Here is a 15,729-nt window from a genome sequence, read left to right on the forward strand (position 1 = left end):
TTAGGTTCGATGAATGCAATATAATATCTAAGCTAATCAAATTATGAAGATAAAATGTGGTTGATCATTGTTTCCTTTATTTAATACACATAAGTACATGTGAAGCAACATAAGACTTCCTATTATGTCTCAATGCTTTGCTTCTATTTAAAGATCTCATTAATTTTACATAGACTTTAGTTTCTCTTTAATGCATGTAAGAGTTATTATAGATGAAGAGTCTATTCAATTCCTTTCCTTATCATTCTCGTTGCGATAAGTGACTTTTTTTTTTCCTTTTTTGAACATAAAAAAGTTCGTAGATTTTTTTGTAAAATCTTATCATTAAACCTGTTTTTAATGAGATGAACGATGACAATAAAAAAAAAAAAAATCCAAGTTTATGGTATTATACACTCATAGACTTAAACCAATTGAACTAGTTGGCACTTTCAATATGTGTCATTGATATTTTAATTCATTTTAATATGTGATGTAATATATTTTTTTATTTGTTATTTACATATTTTATATTTAGAATTTGAATCATTATATGCATCTTATTTTTGAATAATTTACATTTTTTTTTTAACATTCTTGTATTTCTTGTAATCGAGAATGTACTTGGTCTATACACAGTTGACGTGACAAGTGCACAGAATCATAGATCTTTTTTTCCTGGGATACACAAGGAAAAAGATCTATGGTTCTTTGCACTTATCACGTCAAGCTCGTGCACCAAGTTTGATCTAGAGTCATGAAATCGGATGAGAAAATTGCGAAAGCTGAGCAATCAGGCTGACCAGAAGGCCCCACTTAATGGTTTGGATCCCAACCCCTTTATTTGTGTTCAACATCAATGTTTTAGATAATAAAGAGAGAGAGAGAGAGGTACAATAGACCATAAGTAGAATATATGAAAAAAGGTTTAAAAGGCTGGAGACAACCATGTGAGTACCAGCTTTATTAACTTTTAGGTGGAAGCACTCATCAAAGACTATACACATAGAGATGGGATGGATGAACTACAATGAAATAATAATAATGCATGAAATGTCGAGTTCAGTCTCTCTACTTTTTATCACTTTTTTTTTTCTTTCTGCTTCACCACTAAGTCCACTACTCAATACTGTCTTTCTTTCCTCACTTCACATGGCATGAGGGGTGGGATTTGATACTCTGCTGCTTTATAAAACATCCATACATCGTCCCCTTCTAACAAGTCAACTTTCATCTAATCTGTGGGCCTTATAACTATCTATGATATCATGATGTTGACTTCACCTTTTGGATTGATCGTAACCGTCCAATCGGATTGAATAGATAGTCAAATTTATGATAATTAGATGACAATTGGGACCAATCATGGAGTTTTCATGAAGTAAGAATGCTTTACATGATCCAATCTTTTGGGCCCACCAATTTTTTTTTTTTTAGGGCTCACACACTAAAAATTGATGATTTCTAACAATGGGATTCCTTCATTTTTCTTTAGTAGATGACACAGTCAGCTGGGTTAAAAACACATGGATTCATGGCATGGTTTTTAAACTTGGTATCTCATATCGTCTCATTCAGCTCTGATATCGAGTCATCTCGGACGAGTTTTCTGATACGTTTGAGACGTCTCGTGAGACAAAGAAAAAAAATTGAACGTGACTCGTACATCTCAGTCAAAAAATGACTTTGTGAGTTGGTCTCATTCAACTCTGATATCGAGTTAACTCAGACGATACGTCTCAGTCTCGGATGAGTTTAAAAACCATGATTCATGGTTATTATGGAAAAATACACAAGTCAAATGGCTAAAAATTATGAATCAAGATTATATACACTTTTATTATGTGGGCCGACCAAGGTGTGAATCTAACAATCATTGGCTCAATGGGTCTGAAATAGTATCACATGGCACTATTTCACTTATGAATCATACATGACCATTGCTGGCCCAATGTACCTTCTTTTTTCTTCTCTTTTTTGATCTTTTTTCCCTTCTATACCTTTTAGAACTTTTCAACAAGTTTTCCCTTCTGGAAGGTGATCACTTCTTGTGTTTGCTCAAAGCTCATCAATACACTTTCTCTTAGTTAGTGGTACGGGTGCACAAGGTAAGATTTGGTTTGGGTTGGGGTAAAATTGGAATTGAATTGAACTTGATCGGTTCTACAAATCTAGAATTGGAACCGATCATACTACCCCATAGAACCGAACCAACCCAAACCAACCTTAGTTTGGTTTGGTTCGATTCTCGGGTCTCCTAAACATTTAAGATACCAATGATCAAATCATATAGTTAAAAAACTCACGACCATCAATGATTTCAGTTAAAAGGCGGAACAAAGAGAATTACATCGACAATATAATCTTAATTATCCACTTAATAACATGAGTGATTTTTTCAAAATTGAAACTCATTAGACCACTCAGATTGATGACTAAATTTGTTAGAATACAGAAAACAAACAGTGAGAACTCTTTTTTTGTTATATTTAATTTTATTTGTTAAATAAATCTATATATATAATAAATTTGATTCGGTTCTAGGATTCTCTAAACCAAGAACCAAACTAAATCAATCGATTTTTCAAAATTGTAAACCAAAATCGAACCGATGAACTAAAAAACTGATATGAATCAATTGATGAACTCATCAATCTCAACATTATCATTGTTGCTATGTTTATCATATGAATGTCTAGTTTTTCAATTGTTCAACATTCAACTCCACAAAGCATAAACGATCTTACTTTAGTAGCGACATCTATATAATTTTCTTCACCCCATTTTAACTGCCCAGCCAGAATTTTCTTATGGATGGTTTTATAATGTCTCACCTTCTAGCAAACTTCAAGAACGTGAGCTTTTTTAAGAATGGATTTCTTCTATATATTTCAAATGATACGACTTCTTGTCTATAGCGAAAAATGAATCGAAAAATGAATCGTAACAAAGCTATCGTAGAGATCTTTCAATGATATCTATTAATAACAATTTTTATAATTATAAATTTATTATATTTTAATCTTCACGTATTACCGTCTATAAATTAAAATGTTATGAAAATCAATAAGCAATATAGCTATGTAATGTGTTCATTAACTAAAAGGGTAATTTTTAAATATATATATTTTAATTATTTTAAGTGGAATTTTTGTAATCCAGATAACAAAAATAATAATTTTCGTAATCCAGATAACAAAAATAATAATTTTCATGGTCATTAGCTTTACTAGTGGATTTCCTCTGTGCTTATTATAGTTGCACTCCATATATATTTTATATTTATCCAACTTATTTTGAAGCCATTGGCCTCCAAATCCAAATTCTCACTAAGTTTGCAATAAACCCATTTCTAGTCCCATCGACCACAAATAACATAAACCAATGAACCCCCTTTAAATAAGATCGATTATTTTGTTTGGGATTTTTCTAATCTCGGACGAGCTTCTCCATCAAATATACAACTGAGATGGGAAGAAAAAACACAAGTTTACTAAAGGTTAACTACACTAAAGGATCAGCACAAGTTTTCTAGGGATTCATTTTTTTTAGAATCTCAAGGAGTATCCTCCTATCTCAACTGTTTATTTGGACCTCAAACCCCATTTCCTTGAGTTATTATAGATAGAACAAATCAATAACAATTTTTTTTTTTATAGGCAATAGTTTATTGAAATAAAAGCTAAAGAAATGACAGCCAAGACAATCACCTTAAAACCAAAAGAAAGCGGAGGAGAAGCAAACAACTACAACATTCCACTTAAAAACAAGAGCTTAAAGAAAAGTTAACGAATTATGTTAGATATCGTTGTAAACTAATCGTAAATCAGAATTTATTTGTCCCATTACCTTATTTTCATATGGGTTATTGACATTCTCATATGTGTTTTAATTATGTTAAAATCACCTCAAATTAATCGTCGTATTCTAGAGACGTCAGCTATTATGTCAATTCCCACATTATATCAGCAGCAAAGACAACAAATCCCTTTATAAAAGATGCCAAAAACATAGAACTTGAAGAGGGAAACTAGAAAATAAAATAACAGTGATGGCAACAAAATAAACAAATAATTAATAGTGGAAAAAACATTTGGCCTTATTAAATCATGAAAATGAGTAAACTCAACAGTAGAAAAATTAGTAGACTTCATATGTAGATAAACAAATCAAAGGGCAGAAGATATATCAAAACGGTCAGAAAATGTTTTCTTGGGTATTTATGATACGTTCTTGGCCCTAATACAGTTCTTTTCCTTTACCCTTGCACAGTTTTCTAGCTTAACAATGCGTTTGGGATTTTTGTAGTGCAGAGTTTCTTGTCCTTCCCCTGCAGTTCGCTCAATGCAAGACACTTATCGAGTAGGTACCAAAGTCAATCAGTCAACCATAATCTTGGGATTCGTTCCATCTATGAGGATATTGGCACCAAACACTGTTGTGGACTACAGTGTTGTTGGGGGGCACCCATGATCTTGCATCTCATCGAGGATCTCATAAACCTTCCGAAAGTTGAATAGATTACAATAGGCTTAGATGATTATTCTGTGGCTGATCGCACAGGGGAGACATCCATGTCCTTTCATCACTTGGATTGTCCAATGTGCTTCATCAACCCTTTTAGCTTTGCACCAACCATGGATGAAAATATTAAAGGTGTGAGCATTTGGGGGAATGTGTGATTTCAGCTCCAAGAAAATCTTACGAGCAAGCTTGACCTTCCTCTCTTTGCAAAGGGTGTCAAGCAATAGGCTCATGGATTCCGTGTCCTCCAAACCGAAAGTTCCTAGTCATCAAATGTCTTCATGGCATCTTCCCAACTCCCCACACCAGCAAGTCTTCTCATGACCTTGGTAATTGTTTTACGTGTAATATGATTTCCATCGCGCATCTCCTCTAACAATAACTGCATCCTATCCATTTGCTTTGCCTTCCCCAAAATGTCCACCATCTTATCAAATGCTTCTAAAGTGTGTTCATAGCATGAATGTGTCCCTGCCATAAAATAAAAAAAACTTAAAGCAGCCTTCCAATCATCCTTGAATCTATAGAGCAATTTGAGGACAAGACGACTTGACAGTTGGATGTTACAACAAGCATGATCACTCAAGAGGGATTGCAAGACCTCATCCTCATTGTTCCCTATATAAACTTTAGAAATGAGAATGCCAAGATGAGACTCCGTTGTTGAATCCCGACATTGTTCTTGATGGCCTATTGTCTTCTTGATAGAAGATTGGGAATGCTCATCTAAAGAAGGCAGGGGCGAAGAAGAAAGAGTAGAGGAACAAGTTCCAGAGATAGTATGGGAAAACACACTAGATTTTAACAGAACAAGGAGGAAATTCATACTCCTATAGAAGTTCCTTTTTGGGCTGATCATGAAGGACGCCAGTAGGAAACAATGTGTTCAGATTTAAATTCCTGCATTCCCCAAATAAATGCACATTAGCTTCTTCACTTGAAAAACTACCAGAATCCTTTCCCTAACAATATCAAGAAACCAAAAGATAGAAAGAAGGGCTTAGACCCATAACTTGGTTTGACACATTACAAAGCAACTCTGATGTCGTCAGGTCAAGTCTAGCATACCCATCAAAACAAAAAAAAGACAGAAAGAAAGAAGAAAAACCCATCGGTAAATTCTAGAAGTGGGTTTTGCTCCTAAAAAAAAGAATTTCAGATAACTTTTTCTAACAAAATCCTTGTTGCCTATACTTTAAAACTATGCTAATAGAACATTATATTTCGTTCAAGAACAAGTTTCATTATTCTCCAAAAACATCTATCTACGTTCTACACTTCTCTTGAAAGTATACTAGCTGGGCAATGAGATCAGAACATTGTGAAAAGATAGTTCGCCTTCATTTAGGCCCTGCTTGGTATACCGGAAAACACAGGAAAACGCAAAACTTCACACTTCCTGTCTTTCAATGTTGTTTACAATTTCAGTGATTGGTAGACCATTCAGAATATCATCGTTAAACTTTGCTACTGCTTGGTTGAGCATTGAAAATGCAAAAAGAAAAAAAGAAAAAAAAAATGTAATTAAAAGAATAAAGTATAAAAGAATCGTGAAAAATTGGGGCCTAGGGAAGATATTAAAGAAAAAGTGGAGATCAAAGTAAAAAATTATTATTTTGTTTCATTAATCTCCCAATGAGGATTTGGGTTGAAATAATAAAAATAAAAATTTTCACTAAAAAAGCCACACAAACATTAAAATTCACAGCGTCAATGCAACCAAATATGCTTGCATAGGTGAGAGAGGGACGGATTAACTAATTTGTAAATGAAAGTGAACCCTAATAACTGATGATCGTAGAGAAGTCACACACATAACGGTGAATTAATTTGCAAACTTTTAAAAATTATAGATAGATAAAACTGTCAATTGAACATCAATGCTCTCTATTGTTTCAAACAGAAAATCTATTAAAATGAACAAGACGAGTAAACAATTTCAGATAAGTATTATAATGGAGAAATCATAAGAAGTTGATAGCACAAATAAAGAAAAAATATAGAGAGATTATGATTTGTACCTGGTTTGGATTTGAATCTATTAGATTGAGAGAAAAGGAGAGATTTTTTTGCGTTTTTGGTTTCTTGGGTTAGGGTTTACCTATCTATTTTGCCCAAACAAATGCATCAGCAAGTGTGTTGAGGATACATGTCATATCTCCCCATTTTTTCAGTTTGTTAAGAAAGGGAAATACTAAACTGACTTTCTTGGCCATTACGCTGCAGTGGTAAATTGTAGATTTTTTTACTTGTATCTCGAGGAAAAAGATCTATGTTATCGATGCACTGCCACGTCTGCAGTGTTGAACACAGCGTCCAACAAAGTCAATGACTCAAGGTGCAAGTGCAGCTTGATTCGGATTGAGGTCAAATTGGAACAGAACCAAACTGACATAAGTTGATTCCACTAAATAAGAACTTGGGAGATTGCTCCTGACCGAAAGAGTCCATTTGTTGTTAGGAAGTGCAGAGGACTTCGAGAATCTTTGTCGGAGCGGAGTTGGGGCGTCCTCCAAATTGCTCCATTTCTTATACGATCCCACTGAATCATCATCTCCCGACTTCTTAAGATCATTGTATTTCTTCTCTTTTCTCTGGGGCCACCGAAGGAGAGTTTTTAGATGCCTCACAGCCTTATTTATGGAGCCTGACTTCTTATTCCCGACGTGTCAAAGTGACTCAGTTCACTCGAGAATGAACTCATCCCTACACTAACCTGATCACCACCGGCATCCGATGCCTCAATACACGTGTACAAGAACATCTCCGAATCTGGGATTCTAAATGAACTTCTGGGGCTGCTTCCAATACCTTGCATCCTTAGGTGAGAAACGATGGCACTTCTTACCAGGTAATCCTGACAATTGGAGTTGCCTCCGGCCGAAATCAACTGCTTGATCAGTATTTCTGACGATGCTGATCGTGGCCTCTGGCTGAGGAGATCAAGTGGGTTCATGCCATCTGCGTCACGAATGTTTAGATTGATCAATGGAACAGCCATCAAGAGTTCCACTAGATTAGAATGAATGTTTCCGATAACAGCCATATGAAGAGCGGTTCTACCATCGTTGTTCCTCGCATTGATGACATTGTTCATGTTCACAATCTTCCCACATAGTAACTGTTTCATTAGCCCGATTTGTCGGTCCAACCTTCGGAAACCAGGGGTTCAAAAACCAGCGACAGCCATATGGAGGAAAGTGTCGCCGGCATTGTTTGTTAAAGATGCGCATGAGGGAGATACGGTGATTGGAGCTTCCAGCATAGATAAATGGCCCTGGTAAGCGGCTACATGCAATGCTGTGTTCCCTTGACCATCTGTGGAGGTGATGATATCCAACGATGCAACTAGATCCTTAACCACCTGCATGATTGAACTAGATTGGTTAAGAATGGAAGAACAACAAAATAAAAAATGACATATTTTCTAATTTTGTAAATAGAAAATGTGAAACTTGAGAAAGCAAAGGTATCAAGAGAGTCCTTGGGAGGGATCCAATTCTGTGATGTACACCAAGAGTATGAAAATTTCCTTTACGAGCCATGCATACAATTTACAAAACTCAAGTTGTTTATGGCCCTAACTTTGGATTCTATCTTTGGAGGTATGTTGGACCCAAGTACATTTACAAGGGCCAGGGGTTCGGTAGTTGAAAATGCATTAGAAGCTGTAGGTAGTATATATATATTTCGCTTCAGGAAAACCCTAAAATTGCATTGCATTTTTGTGACTCTTCATCGATAGAAACAATTTTCCCCACCCGGAGACGTAGGCAATATTTCCAAACCATGTAAATTGCGTCTCTTGTGTAATTGAATCTTGTTTATTGTTTTTCTCTCTTTTTCGTATTGTTTTGTGAGTTCATCGTCTGGATCGTAGCATATTTGGGTGTTTCCATAAAACAACTTAGACTTTATATTTCTTGAAATAATTTATTCAAGTGGCTTATCTGTCAAAAAGGGAAAAAAGTTAGTCGACAATCCTCTTATCGACTCCAACCTTTGCATGACAGGCAGACTCCTTAAATTTAAGTGCTTTCTATACTGCCAATGTCCTTTGATCCGGCTCTTTCAAACTGTTGAACTAATTAAGATTTCAATGGTCATCAACTGTCTAGGCCACTAAGGAGTTGGGAAACTTAACCAACACCGGCACCCCAAATGGGGGGAATATATGGCTTTAGTTTTGTAGATTGCAATCACTGCCTACAAACAAAAAGTCCATATTTGGGACCAACCCAAATTCAGAAGGGTCCATTATATGACGTTTCAAAGTTAAAAATCAACATTTTGGGGTTATTGCAACCATACATATAGGAGTACAACTGTAAACCCAACCATCGTTTAAGTACTTGATCTTCCAGAAATAGAGATATACTGGAAAAAATGGTGATTCTCCGATCAATACTTGAATAAGTTTTTTACTATGCATACAAAAACATAGAAAAACAACAATCACTGAATTAACCCATTTATAACAGTATAGCTTAAAACTTGTCTAAACCTCTAAGTGTACTAACATAATAATGTATTACAAAAATAACCTCAAAAAGTTATGCACTAATAAAGGAAACATGTTTCAATGGTTCTTCTTAGAATTCACCAATTGTTCAAGAGTATCCCAATAATATTTGTATCTATGTTATCAACAACGTCTCAGACTGGGGATTAGAGCCATAGCTCACTCAGTTTGACATATTGCAAAGCAACTTTGAGGTCTTGGGTTCAAGTCCAGCTTACCCATTAAAAAAAATGTCTCGGACTGAGATTTTACTTTGGACTTGAGCTGTTTGGAGAAAATTGGCAGAGGCAAGGGAAGGTAAGTTGAGAAAGATTTTGCAACTAGAACATTATCAAAACCATACATATTTGTTGCAAACTCGTAGTTGCAAGTCAGTACTTTGTTCTTTTCCCTTTGGTGGGTAATACTTTTGAACTCGTAGTAGCATCAAAGAACATCAACTGATTGATTTAGGACCAGTTTTCACAATAAATATCAGCGTTTATCTCCATCGAAGGACAGTTACACCTTTATGAAGTGGATCAGATTCTTCTGTCCTTCCTAGAGAGGGTTTAGCATCCCAAAACTTAACATATACTTAATTGAGAAAAGAAACACAAGACTATCAAATTTCATCTTTGGATGTCATTCGATACTAGATTCCTAAAAAATGGGTATCACGCTTCCCATGTTTCTTACTAAATAAACATAGTAATCCTCAAAAGGATTACATTCTAACTACCTTGTCAACCCACAAGGTGGAAAAAAACCATTTATTATTATTATTATTATATATAAGTATAATTTTATTAAAACCCAAAAAAGAAAAAAAGAGAAGAGACAGGAGGACGAGATGCCCCCCTTACAAAAGCAAAGTAAGGGAACAAAAAAAAAAAAGGCAAAAAGCTAAAAAGCTACAAAGGCAACCAGCCACAAGGCAAACCAAGCCCTTGCAAAATTACAAAAGGCATAGTTCAACAACTGAAAATGCATGTATGCCTTCCAAACCATAGGAACTGACAAACTTAACCCACTACAATAAATTAATTATTTTACCCAGAGTTGCGACCTGGGGAGCTCACTTTGTGTTTACAGACTACTATATCAATCAACTGTTCACAATAGGTCTACTAAATGGAAGCTTGATAGAATAGCTTGCCTTTTTGTAACTTTGTCTCCCTGGCACTCATCTTTTCCTACACTGGTACCTGTAGAACATGTACTTCAGAACTTCCTGAGGAGATCTAATAGGTTCATGTTCAGTGGAAGAATCTATGCATCTCCACTGTTTCTTTCTCAAATCGCAAAACCAAAGAACTGATGGATATCATGTTTAGCAATTTAAAATTTTAAGTTTACAGCAGTGAACTCGGTCATTCTTTCATCTTTATTTTTGGACTTTGTTCATTAGTCTTGTTTTCTACCCATTTAAAAATGATTCTGGGCTCTATCAGATATATCTAACTGGCTCATTTGCCCCACTTGGAAATGAGAAAGGCATAAGGGTCACCTAAGGGACTGACAAATTTCATTTACTAGGATCTATTGAATACTTAACAGCATCCAGAACCCATTCTTCCCTGGTTCAAGGTGTTTCCACTCCTAAATGTTAACAAAGACACCTCTCTCAATTTTGATTACTTAACAGGGTAGCATCATACTTATTACCTAGTATGATTCTCGAATTATGTCCATAATTGGGTGACCCTTGAAACAATAATCTCTTCTTGAGTGCTTGATAAATATTCGAGGTTTGGTCAACATCATGAAAATGGTGGGCAGATCTCTGAACAGCTATGTATGGTTCCTACCACTACCATAATACTCACACAAGAATAAGGACCCAGTCAGTATCATCTATCTCTTATAGTGAATATTGGGTTTGAAAACAAGAATCCTACTTCACCATTTAACTCATCTTAAGCCATATCTTCAATCAAAATACGTGTCTTTTTATCGTTCCTTGCTATCTCCATCCATGTCAATTTCAGCCTTCCCCACGTTTTATCAGTCTTTGACTTCACCAAAGCGCTGCTTCTCACTGGTATCACATTAGCCTCATTCTCACTAGTGTAACATTAGCCTTTGTTGTACATGCTAAAAACATCTCAATCACCTTTCTCTATTTTATCTCCTATTGGGATTATTTCCAAACTCACTCAGTGTACTCAAAGTTATTGCACCAATAAGACAGAAACGGGTTAATGACATATTATATACAACCACGAAGACATAAGTTTAATTGAAAAAACACAAAAAAATCTAAACTGAACACGATTGACATCACTGCCTTCTTGAAACCCATTCACTACTAATTGAACAACAGTACAAGCAACCACAACCAAACATTTCTAAATGATAAATATCAGATACCAGCATCCTAGACTTGAAATTATTACAACCCCTAATCACAGAATTATTAGCAAAGATACATCCTCAATTAAGATGTTACTTACTAACACTAATCAAATAAAGTGCATAACCATATGTAACTTCAAATGTGAATCTATCAAGGAGTAATTATTTCTACCAAACACAAGAACACTTAAAGCAGAATAATTTGGCTAAAATTTTTCATTAAAATGGGGAAGAAAAAAAACTCACCTCAACCTGCTACCAGAAGCTGCATGCAAGATAGTAGAGCCTTGAGCATTTCAATAAACCAATACATCAGAGCAATCTACAAGAAGCTCCTTCAGGATCTCCAAATTCCCATCTCTTGCTGCAGCATGAGCAGCTCTATTCAACATTTCCAACTTAAAATCGAAGTAATCTCCTCCAGTAGTTCCTCTAATTCACCTCGGCTGCTCATCAGACACCTCGGTGACACCGAGAAATTGAACAAAAGCCTAAAAATCTCTGAATTCTTGCTCCTTGCAGCAGCATAAAATATATCAGTGACATCATATTCTCCTTCTCCAAATACGCCAGCTGAGGCCGCGGTGTACACAAGCCATCCACCGTAGCCAGCTTGGATGAGAGAGTTGCTCCCTCTCTTGGTTTCACATTCAAGGAGGAGCTTTCCAGTCACTTCAGAGCGGCATTTTGCAACGTCATCAAATTGGGCTTCGTCATCCCAAACGGTTTCAAGGCGACGAATTCTGTGAAGGGAGGTTGGCTTGATGAGGAGGTTGGTGTCAAGGTGGAAGAGCTCGAGGACCAAGTCGTAGTGGCCATTTGCAGCCGCCCAATTGATCGGGGAGGCATACCACCATTGGTCTCCGGTGCTCTCCCACCGCAGAGGAAAGTATGATGGAGCATTGGGCTTCAATAGGGTGGACAAATTTGGGCTCAAAGGAAGAAAAGAAGAAAAATTTAGAAGAAATAACATTTTTTATGGGAAACTAAGAAAGACCCATTTGACATTAAGATGAGAACAAAACCCCACAATTCAACAAGACAACTGAGATGAGGAAAATATGGAGGTTTTTAGGGAAAATTAAGAGATACCCATTTGAGATAACATGAGAACAATACATGCAGCACATATAGCGTGTCGAACACATCATAACAGCACAAGTACAAGCATGTTCAGCCTTTGTTAGTTTCTACTTGGAAGTCTTCATTTGCTTCATCACAACTTCAATCCTCTCGGCAATATCATGCATATTCTTTTGTTTGACTTCATCCAAAAGTAAACAACATGTTTGATATCGAGGTGTTATTTCTTGACTAACCATCTCCTCAAAAATTAAATACGCCCTCTCACATTTGTTTGCCCTACAAAGCCCATGAAGTAAAAGGGTGTATGTTGAAAGATCAAGACCGATGTGATGCTTGTTGATCATGTCATCTAATAAATTATTCAAATTACTATCTGTCTTTCCAGTTTTAAAGCATAGCTTGAGCAACGGATGGTATGTTAGAAGATCAGGTTTACAAAATTCCGACTTTTCCATATCCTTGAGGACATTTAAGGCATTTTGTTCCTGAGAATGATGGCAAAACATCGCAATCATAGTATTATAAGTAGACGAATTTGGGAGAATGTTGTTCATTGGCATCTCCACCTCAAAAACATGAGAAGCCTTTTGTAACCGACCCGCTCTCCCTAGTATGTATATTAACGAATTGCAAAAGAGAGTATCTGGTTTGCATCCAACCAATTTCATTCTCTCATATATTTGCAAGGCTTCCTCAACTTCCTCTGACTTAGCAAGAGAATACATGATAGTGGTGTAAGTAACAACATTTGGGGGGCACCCTTGATCTTGCATCTCATCGAGGATCTCATAAACCTTCCGAAAGTTGAATAGATTACAATAGGCTTGGATGATTGTTGAGTAGCTGATGACACAAGGGTGGCATCCATGTCCTTTCATCTCTTGGATTGTCCAATGTGCTTCATCAACCCTTTTAGCTTTGCACCAACCATGGATGAAGATATTAAAGGTGTGGGCATTTGGGGGAATGTGTGATTTCAGCTCCAAGAAAATCTTACGAGCAAGCTCAACCTTCCTCTCTTTGCAAAGGGTGTCAAGCAATAGGTTCATGGATTCCGTGTCCTTCTCCAAGCCAAAAGTTCCTAAGTCATCAAATGTCTTTATGGCATCCTCCCAACTCCCCGCACCGGCAAGTCTTCTCATGACCTTGGCAATTGTTTTACGTGTAATGTGATTTCCTTCGCGCATCTCCTCTAACAATAACCGCATTCTATCCATTTGCTTTGCCTTCCCCAAAATGTCCACCATCTTATCAAACGCTTCTAAAGTATGTTCATAGCATGAACGTGTCCCTACCCATCGAAAAAAACCTAAAGCAGCCTTCCAATCATCCTCGAATCTACAGAGTAGTTTGAGGACAAGATGACTTGACAGTTGGATTTTACAACAAGCATGATCACTCAAGAGGGATTGCAAGACCTCATCCTCATTGTTTCCTACACAAACTTTAGAAATAAGAACAGCGAGATGAGATTCTGTTGTTGAATCCCGACATTGTTCTTGATGGCCTATTGTATTCTTGATAGATTGGGAATGCTCATCTAAAGAAGGCAGGGGCGAAGAAGAAAGAGTAGAGGAGCAAGTTCCAGAGATAGCACGGGAAAACACACGAGATTTTAACGAAACAAGGAGGAAATTCATACTCCTAAAGAAGTTCCTTTTTGGCTGATCATGAAGGACACCAGTAGGAAACAATGTGTTCAGATGTAAATTCCTGCATTCCACAAATAAATGCACATTAGCTTCGTCACTTGAAAAACTACCAGAATCCTTTCCCTAAAAATATCAAGAAACCAAAAGATAGAAAGAAGGGCTTAGACCCATAACTTAGTTGTTTTGACAAATTGCAAAGCAACTCTGATGTCATCAGGTCAGGCATCAAAAAAAAAAAAAAAGATAGAAAGAAAGAAGAAAAATCCATCTGTAAATTCTAGAAGTGGGTTTTGCTCCTACAAAAAAGAATTTCAGATAACTTTTTCTAACAAAATCCCAGTTGCCTATACTTTAAAACTATGCTAATAGAAAATTATATTTCTTTCGAGAACAAGTATTCATTATTCTCCAAAAACATCTATCTACATTCTACACTTCTCTTGAAAGTACACTAGCCATGCTTGGTATACTGTAAAACACAGGAAAACGCAATACCTCACACTTCCTATCTTTCAATGTTGTTTACAATTTCAGTGTTTGGTAGATCATTCAGAAAATCATCGTAAAACTTTGCTATTGCTTGGTTGAGCATTGAAAATGCAAAAAACAAAACGTAATTGAAAGAATAAAGTATAAAAGAATCGTGAAAATTTGGGGATTAGGGCAGATATTAAAGAAAAAGTGGAGATCAAAGTATAAAAAATTATTTTTTGTTTCATTAATCTCCCAATGAGGATTTGGGTTGAAATAATAAAAATTAAAATTTTCACTAAAAAACAGCCACACAAACATTAAAATTCACAGCTTCATTGCAACCAAATATGCTCGCATAGGTGAGAGAGAGAGGGACGGATTAACTAATTCGTAAATGGAAGTGAACCCAAATAACTGATGATCGTAGAGAAATCACACACATAATGGTGAATTAGTTCGCAAACTTTTAAAAATTACAGACAGATAAACTGCCGATTGAACATCAACGCTCTCTATTGTTTCAAACAGAAAATCTATTAAAATGAGCTAAATGAGTAAACGATTTCAGATAAGTAATATAATGGAGAAATCATAAGAAGTCGATAGCATAAATAAAGAAAAAACAAATGGAGAGATTATGATTCGTACCTGGTTTGAATTTGAATCTATTAATTCTATGCTCTTCCGGATTGAGAGAAAAGGAGAGATTTTTTTGCGTTTTAAGTTTCTGGGGTTAGGGTTTATCTATTTTGCCGAAGCAAATGCATCAACAAGAGTGTTGAGGATACGTGTCACATCTCCCCATTTTTCACTTGTTAGAAAGGGAAATGCTCAATGACTTTCTTGTACACTGTGCTGACGTGGCAAATTATAAAATTTTTTACTTATATCCCAGGGAAGGAGATTTATGATTATATCTACATTGCCATGTCATCATAGTATTGAACGCAGTGTCAAACAAAATAATATAGTGCAACTAAAGTGCACTTGGCTCATATGGGGTCAAATTGGAATCGAATTAAATCAACAGAAGTCGATTCCACTAAGTAAGAACCAAAACCAATTCGAAATGTGAATAGAAACAAACCAATCCAAATTGAACTAAGGCCGGTTTGATTTAGTTCGATTCTATGGGTTGCAATATTTTAAAGGAAA

General features: G+C 36.0%; 1 protein-coding gene and 1 pseudogene across 6 annotated transcripts; both read right to left on the reverse strand.

The window, feature by feature from the left end:
• Positions 1 to 4,031: 4,031 nt before the first annotated feature.
• Positions 4,032 to 15,376, reverse strand: LOC147398613 (Tetratricopeptide repeat (TPR)-like superfamily protein). Of its 6 annotated transcripts, none has more exons than XM_086447872.1 (5): positions 15,223 to 15,376; positions 11,609 to 14,161; positions 6,605 to 7,867; positions 5,332 to 5,403; positions 4,032 to 4,974 (listed from the first exon to the last, which is right to left on the reverse strand). In XM_086447872.1, the coding sequence occupies exon 2, from the start codon at positions 14,086 to 14,088 to the stop codon at positions 12,553 to 12,555; it is 1,536 nt and encodes a 511-aa protein (XP_086303998.1). In that variant the 5' UTR covers positions 14,089 to 14,161; positions 15,223 to 15,376; the 3' UTR covers positions 4,032 to 4,974; positions 5,332 to 5,403; positions 6,605 to 7,867; positions 11,609 to 12,552. The 6 variants fall into 6 exon arrangements, with proteins under 6 accessions (XP_086303998.1, XP_086303996.1, XP_086304000.1 ...); XM_086447870.1 differs by having other exon boundaries at positions 6,525 to 7,867; XM_086447874.1 differs by lacking the exon at positions 5,332 to 5,403.
• Positions 6,435 to 12,335, reverse strand: LOC147398614 (uncharacterized; annotated as a pseudogene).
• Positions 15,377 to 15,729: the final 353 nt, after the last annotated feature.

This window comes from Akebia trifoliata, chromosome 7 (genome assembly GCF_017979445.1).
Source record: "Akebia trifoliata isolate Shusen 1 chromosome 7, ASM1797944v1, whole genome shotgun sequence".
Classification (NCBI taxonomy): Eukaryota; Viridiplantae; Streptophyta; class Magnoliopsida; order Ranunculales; family Lardizabalaceae; genus Akebia; species Akebia trifoliata.

Coding starts and splice junctions, on each gene's coding strand:
- LOC147398613 (XM_086447874.1), bottom strand. CDS start 14,088: ATGAATTTCCTCCTTGTTTCGTTAAAATCTCGTGTGTTTTCCCGTGCT.